Here is a 23,880-nt window from a genome sequence, read left to right as displayed (position 1 = left end):
TTTATCCGTCTCATCTGAGAGAAAACTTGGAGAAAATATCAAGAAGCCAGCTCGTCGCTACCGTTACATACCGTTTTTTAGACTCGGTCCAGTTGAATTGCGGGAATCCCGGGCGTCTTCATTGTGTTGTTCTGACTCGTGAATCAAAGGGATCAACACTTTAATTCATCAACTTGAATACATTTTTTTTTTTCATCTTGAAAGAACTTGACATGTAAGTAGAACTTAAAATAACTTATGTCTACAGTGAGACAACTACGTAATGCTGTTTTGTGGCTCTTTACTGCCTTATTATTATATGTCTTTTCAAAGTGTAGTAAATACTAGGTTACAACGTATTATAAGGGTGGGCTACATTATTAATCTAAATTCGAGACTATTATTATTTCCTTTATCTTAGTGTGCATCGAGACTATTATTTCCTTTATCTTAATGTGTAATGAGTGCCTGTCATGTTTAAGGAGACATATCACATTTTTAACATGGTCACACTATTTAGTTGTTAGACTCTTTCCAAATATTCTGCATATGTAATTTCCGCACGTTGTTGTTTTTCTGTGTGCCCTGATATGATGGAGGTTTGCCAGGCCCCAGTGACAGCCCAGTCTGGTCTGGGATACACGAGTTGTACGCTCACGTGGAGGGTATAGTAAACGGGGCAGGGTGTGATTTGGACAGGGGTGGCTCAGTGCTGACTCGAGCCGGTTCCTCAGCTGCAATTCGTGCTTGAGCGATCTCCCGCCACAGCTCTAAACACGCCCCTCTTTGCATTGACACGCCCCTTTCTTCCTGACGTGAACTTGTCACGTGCTTTGAATGAGGGAAAATGACTCACCAGATTTTCCGAAATGGGTCCCTCCGCCTAAATGGGAAATCACACATAATTTAAAAATACTTAGTAAGTGGAGATTTAGTTATTAACAGATATATTTAGATTATGTAAAATTAGATACTTTACTTGATTTTCAGCACAAAGGATCCCCTTACCTCCACTTAGGGCCCATAGTTCCTGGGAGTGGTATTTCACTGCCCCAATGAGAAGTGGAAAGATTGAATGAACAAGGGATGATATTTTGACAAATGTTGAGTGCAACAATCCAACAAAAAAAGTTATAAAAACAAATATTAAAATGTGATAGAACATATTTACCAGGACTGTCCCAAACGTAACAAGTAGTCTATTCTGCCTATGTCTTTGGAGGCAGAGCTTTATATAAATGAAGCAATTAAATATTGTGCAAATATTTATTTGTGGACATCACCTATTGTGCACTGCACAAATGACCTGAGGGGAACATCTTATGTAACAGGGTGGGAAGGATCAGCCACTTGACTACTATCTTCACTATTGTACTATACTGAGCTTTATCTCTTTGCAAATTAACTATGAGTTTAGAATGGGCATGGCCAATACCCTTTTTATAGGCTTTTAAAATATGTATATATAATGTTACAGAGTATGTAAAATAATAAAAAGAGAATGGGATAAGTCTTAAATATTTTCTTAAACTTAACAGTTTTCTAAATAAAATATTCATATTAAAATAAATCATATTATATGATATGGCATTGCTTTGAATTATGCTCTTTTGTTCATTTAAAGTCCTTTTTTGATTTGTCCAGTGTAATTCATTTGGATCTGTGTACAGGCCTTCAGAAAAGACAAACCTGTTTCATTTTTGTGATCTATATATTAGACATAACCCATTTTACTTATTAATTTATTATATTTTTTTCTATTAAATTAATTTATTTATGTAAAATAGTTTGTGTTGCCACTGCACTCTTCTTATTTGACTTTAGTTTGGTGGAGGCATTGAGTGTAATCTGATACTGCCACCTGGTGGTGAGTGTAGAGGCTGCAGCAGTGTTTTGCCCTCACATGTCTGTGTGAGACTATGTCTAGACATGTACTGCTGAAACTCAGAGGGCTCATGAGTCAGAGGCAGACTTATAAAAGCCAGGCCTGCATTTGTCCCAGCATGTGTTTGTCTCACTGATGCCACTTTAAGAGCTAGTGCAATGGTAAGTATAATTTAACTGTAATATCAGACCTTCTGCCTTTAATTACTAATTAAAACGACTGCATTTTTCTTTTACTTAAGTATAATTTTGGAAAAAAAAGGGTTGCATAATCCCATCTTGCCATTCTTTATGTTGAGTCATGCAGAAGCTTTAAGGAATAACCTTTTTCATCTTTTTTGCAGTGTAAAATCATGGCTGTTCACAAGCACATCCTGAGTGCCCTGAGAAACGGGCCGACACGGAGAAACCTCTTTGGTCCTGTGGACAGAGAGCAGCTGCAGGTGGAGTACCAGGCCGCCCTGCATAAAGACCTGGAGGAGGCCTCCATCCGCTGGGGCTTTGACTTCATCCGGGACAAGCCCTTGAACAGCAGTGACTTCAAGTGGGAGGGCATCCCAGCTACTAAAGTGCCAGTGCTGTACCGCTCATGTATGCTGGAACAAGCAGAGGGGGACAGCATATTAGCGGCAGTTTCCCACAAGGGAGGAAGGGCGCAGTCGCCTCAGAGTGACAAGGAAAACATTCCAAACTCCCCAGAGAGATATTCACTGGACCTGGAGAAGTTAGAAAGAACACCTGAGCGAGGAGAGTCAACAGGTCTCAAGAGGAAGCAAACTAACATTACAGGTACAATACTAATTGTAATTCACAACATTTTTCTTGTTAAGCCGATGGTACTATTAGGCCGTTAGAAGTAAAGATTCTGAAAATGATACTGCAGGAAGAGTGTACTTTCTAGTAATGTTTTAGAATTCTTATATAATAGTAGCTGTACCTTTAATCACAATTCCCCTTTTTACATTGCAGATTTCTTTCAAGCCAAAAGGCGAGTTGTTGGAAAGCCACGCAAGTCTGGAGAGTGATGCTTTATCACTGTTTAATGTGACACTTCCAAAACAAAGAAAACACACTACACTCAAGAACTACATTGACTCTGCACTGTGGCCCATACAAGAAAATGGAGGAGGCTGCATTTTTTGTAAATCATGTACAATGGAAAGGACCTCTGGCTACATTTAGCTGTCATTAGTATGAGGTTAATTAGGGTACTGCTTTCTCTCTAAGCGGGGTCTTTTTCCCAGTGGTAAGAAGGGGACATTTGAGAGCAGAGGATTAGCAGTAATCTCTCTGAATGAGTGGATTTATACTCGTTTGGATCAAGGGTAGGCTATCAAGAGCTGACTGACATTTCCTACTGAGTACAGCATCAAATATTGGATCATGGATTGTCCTTCAGAAAAAAATATGAAACAACTTTACTGAACACACTTGAAAGCAAAATTGGGACCATTTTGCTGCTAATGTCACAATGTTGATACAAGTACTTGATTTTTTTTTATACAACAATGTTCAGTTTTTTGTGTCATAGGAAGGATTATAATCTACTGTACAGCTTTGCTTTCTTGATCAGCAGAAGTGCCATCTTGTTAGGAATGTCTCTTGTAATTTAGACCTTTATCAGTACTCTTTCAACACCCTAACATGTACTGCATAGTTTAATGTTGCCCAAGAGTTAAGCTCCTTTAAACACTAAAATATATTTTAGTTTTTAGATAGCCATACAGTTTCACTCACAGATTTACTATTTAGACTTAAACAACACTGTAGCATTTCCAACATTGCAGAATTGCACATACATACAGGCTGAAGTGCAAATTATGTACCCCTGTAACTAATACTGTAGTGGCTTTTATAGTTGAAGCCTGATATTTGACAATCAAAACAGTGTTGACAGAAGAAACTATTATTTTCTAAGCTACAGTAAAGCCAGTGCTTTATTCTTTAAGAAGGAAAGTGCAATTTAGCAAACCTATCATTGTCTGCCTCTAAACAAAAAAGCTATATTTATGTCTGCAAATTCTGAGGGTAGTCTATCTGGGTGTTGAATAGGAAAACTTGTATTTCTTACTTTATAGATCATTCCCCAGTTTAAAGAAATAACCATACACAGAATTGCACTTCTGTTTATAGACGCATATGCACAGGAGCTTAAAGTTTTATTTTAGGAACAAATGTTTATTTATTGAATATACATATATATATATATAATTTTAGATTTATGGTTGACAGTTGTAAATTCAATAAAATGTTGCCTAAAAATGTGTTGTTGTTATTATTATTATTCATTAGCCTATTATAAACTTTGGTCTTTCCGTCCCCAAACTTTTGAGACCAGGACCCTGCAAATAACCAATAGCCATTCATTCCTCCCCACAGAGGAATGAAATGCCTGTTTTAGTTTCAACCAGATTATTAGAATTGTGTAACTGGGCATAATTTCCTAGTTTTGATGTAGAGCGAAATATTAACATAAAATTTAATTCATCCAAATTCATGATTTGTAAATTCTATGTTGAAATGACAATAATAATGTCAATCAATTCAAATGTTTTCTAGTTTGTTTTACTCTTATTATACAGCATAGGCCCCATGGGCTATAGAGATAGGGCTGAAAGGCCCTCTCTTTCTCTCTCTCTCTCTCTGCCTGTCTCTGTCTCACTCTCTTTCTCTCTTTGTCTTTCTTTTTCTCCCCTCTCTCTCTGTTAGTCTCTCTTGCTGCTCTCTCTCTCTCTGGTTACACTCTCTCTGTCTCTCTTTCTCTCTATCTCCTCTCTCTGTCTCTCTCTTCTCTCTATCTCCTCTGTCTCTCTCCCTCTCTCTTTGGTCCCTCTCCTCTCTCTCTGGTCTCTCTCCTGTTTCTCTCTCTTTGGTCTCTCTCTCTCTCTAGCCTCCTCTCTATCCCTCTCTTCTCTCTGTCTCTCTGGTCTCTCTCTTCTCCCTCTCTCTCCCCTCTCTCTCTCCATCTCCTCTCTCTCTCGCCTTTGCCTCTCTCTCTTCTTTCCCTTTCTCTCTCTTCTCTCCTCTTTCTCTGGTCTCTGTCTCTCCTCTCTCTCTTTGGTCTCTCTTCTCTCTCTCGCCTCTTCTCCCTGTCTCTCTGATCTCTCTCTTCTCCCTCTTGCTCTCTGTCTTTCTCTCTGTTCTTTCTCTCTCTCCTCTCCCTCTTTTCTCTCTCCCTCTCTCTGTCTTGCTCTCTGTCTCTCTCTCTCTGTTCTTTCTCTCTCTCCTCTCCCTCTCTCTCTTCTTTCTCTCCCTCTCTTCTTTCCCTCTCTCTTCTCTCTGTCTCTCATTCTGTCTCTCTCTCTTCTTTGCCTCTCTCTTCTTTCCCTTTCTCTGGTCTCTCCTCTTTCTCTGGTCTCTGTCTCTCCTCTCTCTCTCTCTCTCTTTGGTCTCTCTTCTCTCTCTCGCCTTTTCTCCCTGTCTCTCTGATCTCTCTCTTCTCCCTCTCGCTCTCTGTCTCTCTCTGTTCTTTCTCTCTCTCCTCTCCCTCTTTTCTCTCTCCCTCTCTCTGTCTCTCTCTCTCTTCTTTCCCTCTCTCTCTCTCTCCTCTCCCTCCTCCCGCCTGACTCCTGTGCGCCTGGGCACCTGTGCGCATGCGCCAGAGCTCTCCCATCCCCCGCCTGCTCCCTCCATCATCTGTCCCTGGGCTCCAGCAGCATCATCCGTAACAGCCGGGCACATAGCGGCTGCAGCACCGTGAGAGGGAGGGGGGAGGGACAGGGGAGCGAAGGTAAGGCAGAGATATAGATCCATAAACGAAGAGAGAGAGAGAGAGAGAGAGAGAGAGAGAGAGGGTGCAGTTATCAATACCATTAACAATGAAGCTTTAGGATCGAAAGAGTTGATAGGGAGCCAAAAACGACTCGGGCTGGACAGAGTTGAGGAGGGGCACCTCAGTTTCGGGGGAGGCGGGAGGAGGAGGATGGGCCTCGAGCACAGACTTGCAATGGCACTTCAAATATTGGATTAAAGCAGTATGGTAACGTTTCTAATTTGATTTATAGCTGTGCTGCTTCTGTCTCATCATGTCCACGTCCATCCCATGTCACAGTTTGTCTCCGTGTGCTGTGCTCCACGGGCAGATCCTGCTTTTCACGCTACAGACATTTGCCATCTCCATCTTTGGCCCGTATATCCCGCACTAACCACTAACCATTTGTTAAATAACTCCCCATTTCATTGTCCACTTTGAGCTGAAAGCCGTTGTGCCGCTGTGTGTGTTGTGTTTTGTTTGAAGCATATTGTTTGGTACACTCTGCACACTACACACGCGCATCATGTTCTGTTTCCTCATAACAGCGACTGCAGTCATTTGTTATTCCCAATTACGTGTCTATTTTTAGTAGCTTATTTTCTTCAGAATATGTCCTGATGGCAAATTGTGACCGATGAACCAGTGCATTGAGAGCTTTTAAGTGCATCGAACACTATTGAAGCGGAGTTACAAATGTGTCCTGTTATTGTGACACCAGAGCAGTTCTAGCGGAGATATTTAGTGTCATGACCCATGTGTCTGATGCCATGCAATCGTGTTTTCAGGTTTCGATTACACTGTTTTGACGTCAGTCTGAAGGGTCATTCACGACCCCGCCATCTGCCGAGCTACAGTATCTCCGGGCCCCGGGCAGAGGGAATCCCTGCGTGGATCAATGATAGGCCTCTATGTTGGCCGTGTGTCTCATTGTTTAAAGGGATTACACGAGCATCATATTGTCTTTGTAGGAGATAGGTCAGATGGATCTAGGTTGCTGTCAGATTGATGTAGTTAACACAATAGACGCTATAATAAGCACTGTCACATCTCTGTGGACACCACAGGGAGCTCAGCAGATGCACTTTGCCGATTTTAACCGATCATTTTGCATGCTCAGTATCATCGTGTTCCTATTCATGCAGCATGGAGCTATTATTATCACCATAGTCATGATGTTGCCATAGAGTCAAAATAGGAGATCCTCCTCCAGTGACCTAGATTTGTAGAGTTGTTGAAAATAAAACAAGTGTAAATAAACTCATCTCTATGGTGCACAGCTCCTGGGGGAAAACACAGGTTGTGTCAAGGGCTGATTTTCTATTTTGCTCTTTCTGATATTAATCCTCTCTATACCACAAGATGCCACTGAAGTAAAAAATAAATGCATTTTTTCACTTAATGAGCCTAGAGTTTGCAGCAGTGCAGTCATTGTTTGTTGTTTTAAGACATTTTTTTAGTTCTGTATTCTTGATTCAGTCACACATGTTCTTGTGCATACTGACATGGTTTCTACAACCATGGTTGTCAAACCAAATCCACATACATCCTACAAAAATCTTTGCCCTTGCAGGTGCCACCATGTCTAGAAGACTAAACCAGGTCAAAACTAAAACTACAAGATTGCTATATTATTTCTAAATAAGGACTAGCCAGACAGAAGACAAACATGTGGATTAAATTGACTCTAAATTTAGCAAACTATAGAGGAAGGAGTTCCGTTCATAAAACACTGTTCTTGAAGATGTGCTTTAATGACATAAGAAAAACTGGGAATTGGGTTTCATGATAATTAGATTTTAATTGATACACTATTTTATGCTGATGTATTATTACACACTATCTTGTCCCTTCTCCCCAGCTGGACAAGAGTGAGGTGTCCACGCTTGGCCTACCCTCTGCCCCGAGTCATGGAGGCTCTGACACCAACATCAGCGCAGACGGAGCAGCATCCACGTCCGGAGCCAGCGGGGGTGAACTTCCAGGGGAACCACAGAGAACCAGGCTCGCTCTCGAACACCTCCAACAGAAGATCCTCAAAGTCACAGAACAAATCAGAGTGGAGCAGGAGGCCCGTGATGACAATGTGGCCGAGTACCTAAAACTAGCTCACAACGCGGACAAGCAACAGGCATCACGGATCAAGCAAGTGTTTGAGAAGAAGAACCAAAAATCTGCACAGAGAATTGCACAGCTGCACATTAAACTAGAGCATTATCATAAGAAGCTGAAGGAAATCGAACAGGTACGCAAATGTGGTACTGTTTTAGCATATTTTACTCTCAAAGATATGCAGACTTGGACATTGATGGGAAGGCAAGTTTCTAGTCACAGTTGCTTAACAGTATAATAAAAGTAATCCAAAAAACAAAAAACAAAACAGGAAATTGGTGACAAAATATGGGTAAAATACCATTTTATGTAGCAGTAGATATTGAAAATTGAAGCTACTACATAAGGCCTGAACCAGGACTGAAGACAGGAGGTGTAAAAAAAATAGTCTATCTTGGGAGACTAAAACAAAACACTAACTTGACAGAATATGTTCTCAATGTTTAAATGGTGACTTTAAATTGACCATTAGAAGAATGAATGGTTATTGGCCTGTACTCCGTGCCTATGAACCCATGTGACTTGTTTAATGCCATTGTTGCTCGGATAGGCTTCTGCAACCCCTATTGAGAATGGAAAGACTACTTTATGCATTATGACACAAACATGAATTAAACTTTTATAGTTTCTTCATAAAATGAATTAGATCTTTTATTATGTTGGATAAACCTAATCAACATTGGCATGATACTCAAGTACCTCCTACTTACTCACAGTGTAAATGTGTTCAATGTCATTCATGTTGTCTTTTATTACCACAGAATGGACCAGCCCGGCAGCCCAAGGATGTGCTCCGGGACATGCAGCAGGGATTGAAAGACGTGGGGGCCAATGTTCGCGCTGGAATAAGTGGTTTTGGTGGCGGAGTCGTTGAAGGGGTCAAAGGAGGGGTCTCTGCGCTCACTCACACTGCTGTTGTATCCAAGCCAAGAGAATTTGCCAGTCTGATCAGGAACAAATTTGGCAGTGCTGATAACATAGCTCACCTTAAAGACACACTCGAAGACGGGGTGGGTGGTCCGTCAGAGGACACCCCCACACCTCGAGCCCTAAGTGGGAGTGCTACTTTAGTGTCCAGTCCTAAGTACGGCAGTGACGACGAGTGCTCTAGCGCGACCTCTGGGTCGGCAGCAGGTAGTAACTCTGGTGGGGTGGGAGGTGGCGGGGGCATATTAGGAGCAGCCATGGGGAGCCCCAGACTGGACGGGCATCATCACCATCACCACCACACGCACAGCTCCTGGGAGTCTCTGCTGGAGGGGCTTCAGGAGATAAAGGCGGGGCAGGCACACATGGAGGATGCCATCGAAGACATGAAAGGACAACTGCAGAGCGACTACTCATACATGACACAGTGCCTGCAGGAGGAGAGATACAGGTAACAGCACTTACACATAAGCATAGAAGACTGTGCAGAATACCGAGATATAATGGTCATGTGTTTTCAGGTATGAAAGATTGGAGGAGCAGCTCAATGACCTGACTGAGCTGCACCAGAATGAGATGACCAATCTCAAACAAGAACTGGCCAGTATGGAGGAGAAGGTGGCCTACCAGTCCTACGAGCGAGCCAGAGACATTCAGGTACAATGTTGTACGCTGAGGGTCTTTCCCCTGTGTGTAAAATATACTGAGAGAACTCACATCTCACATCACTACAGATTTTTGCTTGGATAGGATAGCTTAGTTTCTTGGGTTGGGTTCAGTTAGGTGCCTGCAATTCCTAGGAAAGTATTTGATGCTACTCCACTGCATACGTAGCAATAGAACATAGTATGTGTCTTGTGTGCTTGCAGGAGGCCGTAGAGTCTTGTCTGACCCGCATCACAAAGCTGGAACTGCAGCAGCAGCAGCAGCAGGTGGTGCAGTTGGAGGGAGTGGAGAACGCCAATGCCCGAGCGCTCCTTGGGAAACTCATCAACGTGATCCTGGCTCTGATGGCTGTGCTCCTGGTTTTCGTTTCCACTTTGGCCAACTTCATCACGCCCCTGATGAAGACCCGCGCCCGTGTGGCGGCCACAGTGCTGCTCACACTGCTACTCTTCATCTTGTGGAAACAGTGGGACTTTTTGGAGCTGTGGCTGCTGCCAAGCTGAGCAATCTAAGGCCAAATACAACAAAACCCACTTTACTGTCTTTTGAGCTGAGTCAAAGGATATCAGGGACAAATCAAAACACTTGTGGACAGAAAACCTTACAAAAATGTTACGCAAAACACACCACAAAACTAATTTTCTCATCTAGCATTAACCTATGGATGACCTTGGATTACCTGTTGTCACCAGTATCATACACATTAGTGATCATTTGGCTTTACTCGGACTATGACCACTTGAACTGACCGAGCGCTACCATCTTTGTTGTTACCTCATGTCAAAGATTCATAATGTATTTAGGAAGTAAAGGCTTTTTCTTGAATGTTATGTACTCATGCATGTCCAAATATGTGCATTTAAATGCATCTATACTGGCATGAGGCTATCATTTACTGACACAACTTTCAGAAACTGCCATTTGTCAGAATTAAAATTCAGATGTCTTCTGTGTCATTCATAGTTTACACCTCTAGTGTTTTGAAGCAATGCTTTTTATTTTTATTTTATTTTAATTTTTTTGTCTTCAGGCCAAATTAACTGCTTTCTCACTCCAGCCGTTTCTGTCTGTTAATGCTTGTCCACAAGTACTGTATTAAATCAGCTTTTGTTCAACACAACGGTCATTGCAGCTGGCATGTTGTATTTACATTTATATACAGTTATCAAAAATGTTGTTTTATTAATGTAAAAAATAAAATATTTCATATATTAGACTGAATTTTATCACAATTTCTTATTGTGTGTCAAATGTTATTTGGGTTTTTTAAATGGAAGAGCTGATTCTTAATTTTTCCACAAATCTATTGTATCCAGAAAGCACTTCTCCATCATTCTGAAATTCTCCTACATAGGTAGGTCAGGTAGAGTCATTTGTGGTCATTTGTTAAATATGGATAGGTCCCATTTCTCTTTAACTATGCAAAATTTTAGAGAATTGGACTAAAGGGTGATAAAAGTCTAAAGGCAAAATTAGGACATGTGGTTAAAGAACACACTGAGATGTGACCTACCATAATAACAAGTACAACACAACTTAATAAAAAAAAAAAAAGAAAAAAAAAAAGATATAGTTTAAAATATTTTTTTTTTAAAAGATGTTTTAATATTTACCATAAACCAAAATCCATGACTGTTACATTTATGACAGGTAATTTACATTACAAGACATAACTCATCAAATCAGTGGCATGAACCTGGCCACTAAAAAGTAAGACATTCATTGTCATTAGATTGTTCCAACTTTTTCAGTGTTCACAAATTTAGCTAACATTTGATTTGTATCAAATGCAAAAGCTTTTCTGGTTAGCTAGTAATCCTAAATACATTGGTAGAAACAGCAGAGTAAAAAAAACATTGTATAACAACCAGAAGAATTCCTGATTTATTTTAATTACCTGTCAAGATGCAAGGTGTTTAAAATATTGCTTTTAGGTGCTCTAACTAAACTGGGCAAGTCTCCCCAAAACACATTCGTCTGTTTCACAGTCCGCTCTTGGACACATCTTTAAGTCTTTCAGTTTGGGCTCAGTCCAAACTGACCACTTCAACAGCTGCCTTTAGAGAGGACAGAAGCCAAAAACACAGCCACAGATACAACTGAAGCCACATGCCCTCTACCTAAATGCAGCCCTATACCAAATTGAACAGTTTCTTTAGTTTGAAGTCAAACAACATTTTGATTAAAAAATAAAATAAAATCAAATTAAAAAAAAAAAATTTGCGCTCACTGAGAAAAGGACAGGGGCCTAAGGCCAGAGACACAGTATTCAGTCACTGCAGTACAGTTGAGGAGGACACAAAAAAATGGAATGTATGAACCAGAATGACACCAACAGGGGGCAACACAGAGTCAGAGTTTTTGCTTCTATTATCAATCATCTCCAACGAAACATTGTGCATTTACAAAACATAATATTGTATCAAAATGCACGCATGATTGCAATAAATGCCTTTAACTCTAGTGTCTATGTTGCTATTTCATGTGAATGGTGACGCGAGTATTTGGGCGCTTCAGTCATGAACCTGGTCGTTTGTGAAAATGGACAGATTCAGAAATGCTCCCACAGTCTTCAGGCCGGATGATAATGTGCTGGTACCACAGGCTAAGAAACCCCTGGCCTCATTTATACAAAATGTTTTTGGATTTGTTTTATAAAAAACTCCTTCTACCAAAACAGTGTTAACCTGTTAAAATGTCAGACTTGTCAGACTTTTTACCTGTCAACATTGTTCTGTTTATCCTTTATAGTAATTTCACTTGACTTTGTAAAATATTTGTTAGCCTAAATCAGGGAACAGATAACATTTATTCTAAATGTAGCCCTAAGTTTCTAAGTTGTGGTTGACATCACAACAAGAGGTACCTATGAGGTTTCTAAGCAGACCTCTGGGTGTAAAAAAGAATATAGGCCTGAGTGTTGCACACTTCCTCCACGCTGCAAACTTTCATGTCAGAGTCGTTACAGTGGACCCAGAAACCTGGAGAAGAAGAATAAAATGTGAGATAAGAACGATCAGGAAAAGTTGGGATATCCTCAGGACCTCACCTCCTTCAGTGTTGTAGCAGTATGCGGTGTAGTGCCCTGAGCCAAAGCCTTTGCCGTGATGCATCACGACAGCAGACAGATCGTACACATAGCCTCCTCTGTGCACCGACTGACCCGCACCTGTGCAGCAGTACGCTTTGATGTTCAGGACCTGGTCGAAGGCCACGTGGACGCCAATCTTCTCTCGATGGTTACGCCCTGACCATCTGCCACACAAGCACAGTATTTAGAAATCATGGCAGAAAATTTAGATGGATGTTTAGTGAATGTTGTGACAACTTAGTTAATCTAAAACTGAGATCTCATTTCTTCGACTTGAAGTAATTTGGGAAACTTGCCTGAAGCGTTTGAGGTGCAGCCGTAGAACCTGAGGTAAACGGTAAATCAGAAGCTGCTTTCTTGCTTCTGACAAAAGTAAGGGTTTGTGAGAGGATTTTCTTCTTCTTTCTAATGAGAGTAATGAAAGAGGTTCGTTCACACACATGGAATGAATTTGCATGCAATAACATTTTGGATAAATCTATCTCACAGGCTCACTAGGATGAATAGATAATAAAACTTACTGTTGCAGTGATTGCAGGCATAAATGCGGCCTTCAAGAGCCTCCATTTCAGTGAACTTGGACAGCATCTCAGTGAGAGTGCAGCTGCGCTGGTAAGCTGTGGAGCCTGACCCTTTTTCTACACTGTGATAACGCTCTGGAAACTCAAGAGACAGGTCCCAGAATGGCTCAATGGTGTTAGACTTGTGCTTACATGACAAACACGTCACCTAAAATACACAAGCAAAAGAGAACATAAGCATAAACAGACCACAAACTGAGCAACATATTATTCTAACAACATATTAATGCAAAGCTTTTGTACAGGGTATTTCATCTCACCTGACTGAGTAGCTGCCCGTGAAAGATGGTATTGAGAACCTTTAACACTTTCTTAGAAAGTCTCCTCTTGGTGATGGGGATAACAATCCTGCACTTGGATCCTTCTGTGTCCAGCTCCTGCTGAACTTTGTCGAGCAGCTCACACAGGAACTCCTGGGCATCCTGCTGGTCATAGCCACGGAACGCTGGGATGAGGTTCCACACGGAGTGGAGCATGGCAAAGGGAGACACCAGCGACCAGCGGCCGGACCACATCACCCTGAAAAGTGTGTGTAACTCATGGCACAAAGACATGCGCTGGCGGGTGGAACTGCGAGGCTCTTTGGGCTGAACCAGCTCAGCAGTCTGAGGTGGAAGAGCAGCTTCCTTCACACCCTCAGAGAGACTCAAACTCCCCTCTTTTCCAGTGCCTCCAAGAGGACAACCAGACAGAGTCGTGTCAACACAACTAACAACTCCTCCAGCCACATCTTTCATCTGCTGAGCATGATTCGTCTTAGCCAGCAGCTCCTCTGTTTCACACAGGTCCAACGTGAGAAAACACTCCCTGAATTTCTGCAGGTGACTGAGCACTTGCAGTATTGAGTTCATGTAACATGTGTTTCCCAGGTTACGCAATCCAGTAACGCCCGGAGCCAGTCTGCGCCGAGAAACAGCATGTGTGGAGTAATATTTCCGTAACTTAGCAGCTCTCCCATTCTGAGAGGGCTTGGGAGACAAGGGCAGAAGATGAGGCTTTTTGGGGGGCGGAGGTAGCCGTTCTGGAGGGTCCCTAAACTTGCGAGGAATGAGTGTGATGGTGGAACGAGGCCCCTGAGTGAGAAGACGAGCACTCTTTCTGGGAGGGACGCTGCCCAACTCATCCAGCAGTCTCTTCTTCACTTCTTTCTTTTGTCTTTTTGCTTCTTCGAGTTTTTCTTGCCGCTGATCTTGTCGTTCTGTGTGTTTGTTCATCCACATCTTTAACATTTTTCCTAAAAGTGCTTTCCTCCTAAAGCGTGAAGCAAACTGCATGCCTGGATGGGGTCCATTTTCTAAGAGCCAGGGGGAACCATCTGCCCCAGCAGAAGAGCGGAGTGAGCGTTTGCCTGGGCTGCGGACTGTAGAGAGTGCACCTCTGAGGAGTTTGAGGTCTCCCTCTGCATTGTCATTTAGTACATAGTCTCCACAGGCAAAGCAGAAAACGTCCAACTCACGCACCTCTATGGCCAGCGGGTGCTGTGACTCCTGAAAGTGTTTGAGAGCATGCTCCTCTACAAAGTGTCCACAGGCCACATGGGAACACTTGAGGCAGGCCCACACAGAGTCGGTGGTGCTACACTCCACACACTGCCATTTCTGTGGATTGAGGATTGAATGGTCCTGTCCCAGACGAAGGCGTCCCACGTGCTTACAGCGATCCATGGCTTCAGATTCACATGTGGCCTCAACAATAGGACGCAAGTCCTGCAGCCCCACAGCAGCACATCTGCAAACATACATTTAGACATTACTTATACAATTAATATTACCAATAATCTAATGTAACTTTTCTAAGTTTGACAAAAAAACATGTAACGTTTTAAGTAATATATTCAACATAATCAAACCAGATTAATTACTCACTAGAAAATGTATTATTTCCACCAACAAATCACATCACACATTTTATTCAGCTTGATCCACTGTACACCACAGAGATAAAAATCTGAAACAAGTAAAACACAAGTATTAGCAAGTAATGTGCGCTGTGCACAATCGGTGTGGGAAACATAACTTTGTTCAGTTAGGAACCTGGCATTCCTCAGGATAGGGCCTATTTCATCAAAAAATATAAATGGTAATTATCTAGTTACTACATGTACATAGGAGCACCTATTTGTGAATAATAGTCAACTGCAATAATGCTCCGTTACAATGGAAAGGTAAAGGGCTTTAGTGCTGTTACATGTTTGGAAATGTGATCTTTCTCTTGGGTTTAATTAATCTTTCGAATTAACGCTGGCTGGGTTTGTCTTGTTCGTCTATGGTGTCTGGCTCCAGGAGAGTGGCCTTATCGCCATGTTAAACTACTCCTCCATCATTCAGAACAAAGACCAGACACTCTCTCAAGGAACATCCAAGAACTTTGGTGAGGCAGCAGTCAGAGCTAGCTCTGCTGACCGCTAGCTTCCACACCACAAATCCTAATTAAAAGCATGTATCATCATACTAAGAAACACACATTTTGCTAACCAATGACAACATCACATACACAAAGTAATAAAAGTTTTCGTTTTAGCTTGCCATGGTCCGAAACTTTAGCGTTATCAATGCAGTTTAGAGGTTCGCAGAGGACAATCGAAGTTATCAGTGATTGTTGTTGGCCGCTGGTCGCAGCCCGATTTGCTTCACTACAAAATTTGCAGCAAAAGTGATTTGCGCATGCGCCATAAGCCTACCATGTTGAGTACGGCAAAGAGGCTTGGACAAAAATATATTATCTTTTTGTCTTTAAACTATTGTAACTAGCTTATACTAGAAATCAGCAAATAAAATCACGGATAAGGCGACTTGACAAGGCGTGTACCCTTGGAAGCGATCAGTGTATGATAAGTGTACAATGTATAAACTCTAAAATGTTCTTGGATTCTTTATCCTTGCTTTCTCCAATACTTAAAAAAAATCGTAGAATTACAATTAATTCATCTCGATGTCAACTCAAAATTTCAACATTATGAGACACATACTTGAGTATTTCAAGCAGTTGAAGCGACGTTTGTGTTTTTAAAGTCCAGAGACACCCGCATGCCTGATGCAAATTGGGCAGCGACCTCGCTAACACTGATGCTGTACGAATGTAGCTAACCTCGCGAACGCAGCCTTTCATCTTCACATATCCCCTGCCCACATCATATACAAATGTTGGTAATCGGAGCGCTCATGTACATTAGCGCAAATCTATGTCGCTGATAATAAACAGAAAAGACTTTACCATAGCCAACATGCATTCATCCGGCACACTGTGAGCTGGTTGTTGTCCTCTTCTCGATCCGAGGTGCTCTCATTGGACTGGCACGGAGCGGCATCGCGGCGCTCATTGGCGGGATGGGGGAACAACAGGCAGCAGGGCGGACTGTCCATCTTTGGTTTGGTCCGTCCGTCCACCCACTGAGGGCGGGCAGCCACATGGAACAATGACCAGGACAGCACTGCCAGTCTGACCCTTATGTCCCCCAAAGCCATCATGTGTCAGCTGATCCATCCACCCACAACAAAGGCTTTTTATTTATCTGTCTCATTTGGCATCTTGATTGGGAAATAGAGCTTTTACCCCTAGATGTTTTGGGTTTTTCATTATTGATCTGCTATTTTATCTTTGGGCTGGGCTGGACTGCATCATCGATAAGGAACAAAAACATAAAACTGACTTTAGCCTATCCGGAGGTGGGACCAAGTCGTCCTTTTGCAAGTCTCAAGTAAGCTTCAAATCCTTGGCCTCAAGTCAAGTCTCAAGTCAAAGACAGGCAAGTCCGAGTCGAGTCCCAAGTCAATGTCCCCCAAGTCCAACTACTCTTTTGAAAATACCTTAATGCAAATTATTTCCGTAAGAATTTAGTCCAAATTATTCTATAATCCTAAGAATTAAGATTTAATTTATAAGTAGTTATTTCGTGATGTAGTCTGCACTGAAATGGAGCAAAGGATCATGGTCTATGTAGTTCCTTCTGATTCTTGGCTATTAATGCAACAAAACAATGACTTTAAGCAAGGGAGCTTTATTGCCAATAAAATATCACAGTATTTTAGTTGTGTAACAAATGGTGAGGTGGGAAGGAACATGTTCCAATTTGTTCCTGTTAAATTAAGCACCAAAAATTGTTTTTGGTGCTTAATTTGAGAATTATCAAGTCATCCCAAGACACAGGGCTCAAGTCAAAAGTCCAGAGTCTTAGTCCATTTTATCAAGTCAAGTCTCAAGTCTGCAAAATAATGATGGTCATGACTTTCAATTCTCTACCTCTGGTCAATACCCATGTTGGAAAATATGATTCACAGAATTATTGGTTTTGTAGCTCCCTGAGTAATGCCAATGTTCTACTCAATATCTTACAAAAAATGTATCCCTGTACAACACAATAATAAATAAACAGATTTACAATAGATGATTGAGGGCATGCATGGACATAATTAAAATTACTTAAACTCCATTAAACTTTTCTTCATTTAAAAAAATAAAATGAGTCATAACATTACAGTAAATGTTTTACAGAGTTGTCTCTTGCTTTAACTTTTTATCTATAACTATACTTTAGGTTATGACTAGATTTGGTCAGTGTTCACAAAGACTGGGGTTGGGCATGCTTTAGTTCACATTTTGGCAGTATTGTTTAGCATTTGTAGAATACATAAGATGACATGTGATTTCAGAATTCAGTCACTTAGATGTTAAAAGACATACACAGACTGAACATGGCAAGGCTGCAATATAATAAGTTTCACAATTTAATAAAGACAATGTACAAATGAAAATAATTATGGATCCATAGGGATTTTATGACAGCAAATGTTAAAAAGTCTTAATCTATACTCTGATATTACTTCCAGGCATTTGTAATTTTCGAAGTTTGTTGAACAACTCCAGATACTGCGTCATGGTGTCGATACAGTCTGATGGAGCAAAAAGCCCTTCCGGTTTCACAGTGAAAACAGATGGTAGTTCAGGAACATTTGAACCAAGAAAAGACTGCATAAACTCCTTCATGAGATTCCAGCAGTCCCCTGGAACCACACAGGGGCAATATTCCACCTATTAAAAAAACAACATTTTAAAAGAGTAAAGGCAGATTGTATGCTGCTATAGTTCTTCAAATCAAACAATGGATATGTGGATGGTATTACTCATAGAGTTAATTAGCCACAATGATGTTCAATGTTACATACATTTACTTCAAAGAGCTATGAGAGACTAAAGTTTCACATAGCCTCAAGTTGAGTGTGTTTTTTAGTTTTTAGTTTTCAGATTCCAATAAGAGTACTAAAAATATTTTTCCCCATGGATACTTAGACATTGTAGATACTAAATTATGCTCTTTTTTTTTTTTTAGGAAAAACAGCAATAACTTAGACATAACGTTATCACAATATATGTAGGAAGATCCGGTGGCTGTTTGAACTAGATTAACACATTAAGTAAGTAGGTAATCTAGTAGGTTAGTGCTTATGTCAAACCCCATTTTAGAAGAATTATACAATATATACCTCGGCTGATATCCCTCTAGCACTGGAGTTCATTGTCACTGTCCCAACTTTGATTGAGAAATCACTGTAGCGATATTTCCACCCTCTACACTCCACCTTGTGTCCTTTAGCATTCTGAAAGTGGCTTTTCAGCTTTATCATAAGAACATCAAAATTTGCATCAGCCACAAGACAAGGGCCTCCTTCGAACAGGGCCATGCAGCTCAGTGGAGTTTCAGAGTTGTGCATCACATACAGCAGCTTAGAGGGCTGACCTGGAGAAGAAGGACAAAAGTCTGTGTTAATAATTATGTAATAACATTTTATTGGTAGCAGCCATATCATCTCGAGAATGCCCGATCTCGTTCGATTTTGGGAAGCTAAGCAAATTTAGGCCTGATTAGTACTTGGATAGGAGACAGTGTGGAAGATCAGGTGTCCCAGTGGGGCGGGCAAGACACTTTGTCTCCAATAAATGAGAGTGTGTTTGTGAAATCAAATATAAAATTAGCCCAAGGCTACAACTCGAAATGTTTTGCAGCATATATGCATGTATGCACTATCCCGACCAAATAAGCAAATAATAACAATTATTTCAACGTGTCAATATGCCTAACTTACACTGCTGCACCTATAAACCGACACGATCAACATTTGTCAACCTATTGAAAACAATTTGTACAACATATGAAGTGTCAGTATTTTACCGCTGGCTGTAGCGGTGGCATGGTATGTTTCACAGTCCACACTGAAGTTGCCTTGCTGCTTCAACGCTCCAAGCTGCTCCAGTTTCTTATGGAGGAGATCCACTGTCTGCTGCACGCTCTTTCCCTCCGCCACGGGCACCTGGCACACGCTAAATACACAATCATATAAGGTTAGAATGCATATAAATTAAGATACCAGAATATAGCCACCCCAATGTTCGTACATCTGTAATAAGCAATAAAATAAAGTTTATATCTCACCAAGTTACCCCCATTGTTTCAGACGGCGCTTGCGTTTTCATTTACTACTTCCGGGTCATGCATATTTGGCTTTGTTTATAGTATTTTTAGAGAGAAAAAATAACATTAAGAGACAAAACATATACAATGACAATTATGATAAACAATCTCCAACAAGAATCAAATTTAATAACATTTAGAGGCATTTAAAGATAATCCTTATTACGTCACTTCCGCCCAGTCCTTCCTCTGTCGCACGTGTAAAATAGCAGATGTTTATGCTGTGGGACACTGGATATTAGTTCAGAATTAGTATCAAATACAGCGTGGAGTCGGAGAACACAGCCGTGCAAACATGCCGAAAGTGAAAAAGTCCCGAGGAGGGGAAAAAAGCGGAGTTATGGCACTAGCAGACCAGATCCAGGAGGCCGACACAGTCAGAGCCAGAGGCCGGATGAAGAGCAGAGACTCCCGGGAACAAAATGAGGATACGTACGTGGATGAACGTTTGTCCAGGAAGATCTTACAGCAAGCCCGAATACAACAAGAGGAGCTCCAGACAGAATACGGCCTAACACCAGAAAAGAAGAAAGCACCGGTCACAGTTCTTGGTAAATAATTTATTTATTTTTTAAGTCTTTATACAATTAATGATAGTATTGAAATTATGACTGACAGTCAGTTAACCAAGGCATATTTGCATACACACAATTATTGTTATTGCAAAAAAGATGCATTGTGTCCACAAACATTCACTTTTTAAGTATACAAATGAAGCCGGCATAATAAATGGTATGTGGGTAAAAACAATAACAAATTGGGTAACAACACCATTTTACCATAAGCAAACTAGAGCTGATCTTTAAATGGCAAAAATAACACAAAGTCATATTGTGTGTTGTGAGCTGGATACTGGTCCTTGTCACAACCAATAATAAAGATTATAATATGATTAAGAGGTGATAAAATTATGTTGTGATTAAGATTATATATTTCTCAATAATTATACAAATTCTATAAAAGAACCAACTTATTACCCAAGCTATAACATTTAATGACCAATCACTGTATGTTTTGTCTTCAGGGCCAGATACCAATGATGGGGATTCAGATGAAGAGTGGCCTGCGCTGGGAGATGCTGGAGCTAGTGATGTTGGATTTGACACAGAGGTTGTTGTTGATGCTGATGATGAAAAGGCCATTGAGATGTTCATGAACAAGAATCCTCCAGTGAGGTGAGAATAGATTTATCACAATACAATGACACTTCTTACTTTTTGTTAATCACCTAACACGGTACAGAACACGTGGTCTTTTTATTTTACTTAATCAGAGCACCAACTGTTTACACATCTAATTGTTTCTATGAATGATGTGCAGGAATAGGTTGCATTTGTAAAAGGGTCTTATCAGAAATAAAAATGTATCAAAATATTGAACATTAAAATGCCCTTGGTAAGAATAACTTTAAAATGTGGCCTCTTCAAAATACACATTTTTTGTGTCCTAGGCGGACTTTAGCTGACATTATAATGGAAAAAATAACAGAAAAACAAACAGAGGTAGGGACTGTGATGTCAGAGATATCCGGATGCCCAATGCCACAGCTGGACCCCAGGGTAATAGAAGTGTACAGAGGAGTTGGTAAGGTAAGACTTTCAAATCAATAAATAAAAGAAGCAATATGTTGTATTTTTTAGTTAATTTGTCTGTTTGTCTCAGGTTCTTTCCAAATATCGCAGTGGAAAATTGCCTAAAGCTTTTAAAATCATCCCAGCGCTGGCTAACTGGGAACAGGTTCTATATTTGACTGAACCTGAAAGCTGGACCGCTGCTGCAATGTATCAAGCAACAAGGTTAGTTGAGTTGATGTAATTTTGAATATTTTTAATGGGTTTTCAGATTGTTCTAGATTATGTTGATGTCATACTCTTAGATGGGTCTAGCTAAAGCTCTGAAAGGTGCCCTGTGTATGAAATGAATGGTACAAATAAAAATGCCTTGCACAAAAAACTCAACCAGCCCCCAACAGACAAAAATTGCTTTGGTGAAAACAGTGAGGTTTATTACGTTTTATATATATATATATATATATATATATATATATATATATATATATATATATATATATATATATATATAATCAGATCTTTTACTTTTATATAATATAAGTAGTTCCCCCATCTTAATGAAACAACATATTTTTTTCCCCTCAGATGTTTTTAAAAGTGAATAGCGTTGAGGCTAATCGGCTATGGGGTAACTTGCAAATATTAAAACACATAATTTTATTTATTTAAAAATATATAGATAAGATATTTAGCCACATTAATTACAGAGACATCATCATAGTCAAGTAAAAAAATCAAAGGTTTTTGTCAATTAATGGTCATGTTGTCATCTAAAACCAGCAGTAACTGTCTATTTTTAAAAATGTATTTTCAGAATCTTTTCTTCAAACTTGAAGGAGCGTATGGCCCAGAGGTTTTACAACTTGGTGCTGTTACCTCGGATACGAGATGATATTGCAGAGTACAAGCGACTCAACTTCCATCTATACAGTGCCCTAAAGAAAGCTCTGTTCAAACCTGGGGCATGGTTTAAAGGTAAGATTTCTCAACATTTAAAAGAAAAAACAACAACAACATAATTTTAAGATGTTGTGCATTTATACCAATTATTATGAAATGGGAATAATTGTTTGTGTGAATAAACGCCATTAGAGGGCACTGTTGTTCAATCCTCTAAATGAACCTCTTCATGTAAAAAAAAAAAAAAAAATTGCACATTTTATAATTCAAAATGCTAGTTATTTGCAGGCTTTGTAATGTCTAAATTTCAAATTAAACTATAGAAATTATTTATATGATATGACATTTAAATGATATACAGTATATATATATATATATATATATATATATATATATAAATTTGATTTAAATATAAATGTATATATTTATTTATTTTTTATGCACACATGCACACAGTTCTGCACACTTCTGCGTTAAAAACATAGCCTACATTCACTGAATTGGCGGGATTTATTCATGATTTAGCCATAATATGTGAATTTAAGGCAGCGAAAATGTAAATGAATTCCTTTAGCTCACGCTCTTATTTATCATGACAAGGAGGAAAGCTAGAAATGCATTAATGTAGTAGGCCTACGTTGGAGATACAGCTGGAAACCCTTTTTGCTGGACTGCTGCTTTTTGGACATATAGCATTTGATTATAATCTAAAATTCATTCAGATCAGGAGTCATCTTGGTTGCCTTTGTGTCTTTTTATGTGCGTGTTGCTGACGCCCGTTGAGCTGATTAGTGCACCTGGTGCACACTGTAGTTAAACCTCTGTATGGTGTGTGGAGATGACAAGGTTGGTGTGTACATTCACATAAGCAGGCCACCAGGACAATGTCTTGAGAAGAGCTGTGTGACATTTTGTGTGTGAAAATGGCTTGAGAGAATAATTTAATCTGTGAATGAATTAAATTGGTTACTTAATTTAATCTGCATGTAATATCTTAAAAAAAAAAAAAAAAAAAAAAAAAATCTGTGTTGTGTCTTTATAGGTATATTGATACCCCTGTGTGAATCTGGGACATGCACTCTCAGAGAAGCTATTATTATTGGAAGCATTCTCACAAAATGCTCAATTCCCGTGCTCCACTCAAGGTAATGACACAATTTAGCTTTATTCAAGGAAAGTATCAACAATTTGTGGTCAGCTAATTGATCTCTGATCTAATGCTGTTAGTTTAACCTTACATAATACAGTATATGTAGTTGTATAATACATTGTCCTGCTTATCTTTCAGTGCTGCAATGCTTAAATTGGCAGAGATGGAGTACAACGGCGCCAACAGCATTTTCTTGCGGCTGATGCTGGACAAGAAGTATGCCCTGCCTTTCCGTGTCCTAGACGCCCTGGTGGCTCACTTCCTGTCTTTCCGCAGTGAAAAACGTGTGCTTCCTGTGCTGTGGCATCAGAGCTTACTCACCTTGGCTCAACGCTATAAATCGGATTTAGCATCTGAACAAAAAGCTGCGTTATTGGAGCTGCTCAAGACACAAACACACCCACAGGTTTCAGCAGAGATTCGTAGAGAACTACAAAACTCAGAGTCACGGGACATTGAAGTTGGTCTGCCTGCAACAGTAGAAATGGACTGAGTCCACCTGGGTCACTTGTCTCATTGTGTGCAAAGTACAATATTTGTCTTCAGTGACTCTGCTCTATCACATGCTGTCAGACCTACATCTGTATACAGACAGACATGACTTGAAATGTAATCACTGTTCTAGTTACAGATAAAAATTAAATCAATAATGTAAACAAGAAATGCTAAGAAATGTCTTTTTCTCACAGATTCAGTTGAGACTATAGTGACTTCAGTGTTTAAATCATTTTTATGCCTCTTTTTTTAAATGAAAACATTTAAAGTAGGTCATTCCAATGTGTGGCTCAGCTTATTTTTAGAC

General features: G+C 40.1%; 5 protein-coding genes across 7 annotated transcripts; 3 read left to right on the top strand and 2 right to left on the bottom strand.

Moving 5' to 3' along the window:
- The first annotated feature begins 178 nt into the window (after positions 1–178).
- On the top strand, positions 179–4,128 carry cdkn1a (cyclin-dependent kinase inhibitor 1A). Of its 2 annotated transcripts, none has more exons than XM_055221970.1 (3): positions 179–214; positions 2,208–2,652; positions 2,833–4,128. In XM_055221970.1, exons 2-3 carry the CDS (start codon positions 2,217–2,219, stop codon positions 2,886–2,888), a joined length of 492 nt encoding a protein of 163 aa, XP_055077945.1. In that variant the 5' UTR covers positions 179–214; positions 2,208–2,216; the 3' UTR covers positions 2,889–4,128. The 2 variants fall into 2 exon arrangements, with proteins under 2 accessions (XP_055077945.1, XP_033822210.1); XM_033966319.2 differs by lacking the exon at positions 179–214 and adding an exon at positions 1,957–2,025.
- A 1,486-nt stretch (positions 4,129–5,614) lies between these two features.
- On the top strand, positions 5,615–10,538 carry tmcc2 (transmembrane and coiled-coil domain family 2). The gene is made up of 5 exons (XM_033966030.2): positions 5,615–5,842; positions 7,476–7,859; positions 8,488–9,104; positions 9,175–9,310; positions 9,523–10,538. The coding sequence occupies exons 1-5, from the start codon at positions 5,840–5,842 to the stop codon at positions 9,820–9,822; spliced, it is 1,440 nt and encodes a 479-aa protein (XP_033821921.1). The 5' UTR covers positions 5,615–5,839; the 3' UTR covers positions 9,823–10,538.
- A 637-nt stretch (positions 10,539–11,175) lies between these two features.
- On the bottom strand, positions 11,176–16,366 carry usp49 (ubiquitin specific peptidase 49). Of its 2 annotated transcripts, XM_033966024.2 has the most exons (7): positions 16,205–16,366; positions 14,857–14,938; positions 13,252–14,719; positions 12,932–13,139; positions 12,707–12,815; positions 12,369–12,574; positions 11,176–12,300 (listed from the first exon to the last, which is right to left on the bottom strand). In XM_033966024.2, exons 3-7 carry the CDS (start codon positions 14,653–14,655, stop codon positions 12,197–12,199), a joined length of 2,031 nt encoding a protein of 676 aa, XP_033821915.1. In that variant the 5' UTR covers positions 14,656–14,719; positions 14,857–14,938; positions 16,205–16,366; the 3' UTR covers positions 11,176–12,196. The 2 variants fall into 2 exon arrangements, with proteins under 2 accessions (XP_033821915.1, XP_055077939.1); XM_055221964.1 differs by lacking the exon at positions 14,857–14,938 and having other exon boundaries at positions 16,205–16,344.
- A 611-nt stretch (positions 16,367–16,977) lies between these two features.
- med20 (mediator complex subunit 20) lies at positions 16,978–19,466 on the bottom strand. The gene is made up of 4 exons (XM_033966054.2): positions 19,419–19,466; positions 19,158–19,306; positions 18,472–18,725; positions 16,978–18,019 (listed from the first exon to the last, which is right to left on the bottom strand). The coding sequence occupies exons 1-4, from the start codon at positions 19,457–19,459 to the stop codon at positions 17,795–17,797; spliced, it is 669 nt and encodes a 222-aa protein (XP_033821945.2). The 5' UTR covers positions 19,460–19,466; the 3' UTR covers positions 16,978–17,794.
- Positions 19,467–19,644: 178 nt separating this feature from the next.
- Positions 19,645–23,741, top strand: bysl (bystin-like). The gene is made up of 7 exons (XM_033966033.2): positions 19,645–20,008; positions 20,482–20,632; positions 20,908–21,046; positions 21,120–21,253; positions 21,843–22,003; positions 22,971–23,073; positions 23,217–23,741. The coding sequence occupies exons 1-7, from the start codon at positions 19,753–19,755 to the stop codon at positions 23,569–23,571; spliced, it is 1,299 nt and encodes a 432-aa protein (XP_033821924.1). The 5' UTR covers positions 19,645–19,752; the 3' UTR covers positions 23,572–23,741.
- Positions 23,742–23,880: the final 139 nt, after the last annotated feature.

Source organism: Periophthalmus magnuspinnatus, chromosome 5 (assembly GCF_009829125.3).
Source record: "Periophthalmus magnuspinnatus isolate fPerMag1 chromosome 5, fPerMag1.2.pri, whole genome shotgun sequence".
Classification (NCBI taxonomy): domain Eukaryota; kingdom Metazoa; phylum Chordata; class Actinopteri; order Gobiiformes; family Gobiidae; genus Periophthalmus; species Periophthalmus magnuspinnatus.
This window is presented reverse-complemented; position numbering and strand designations above follow the sequence as displayed.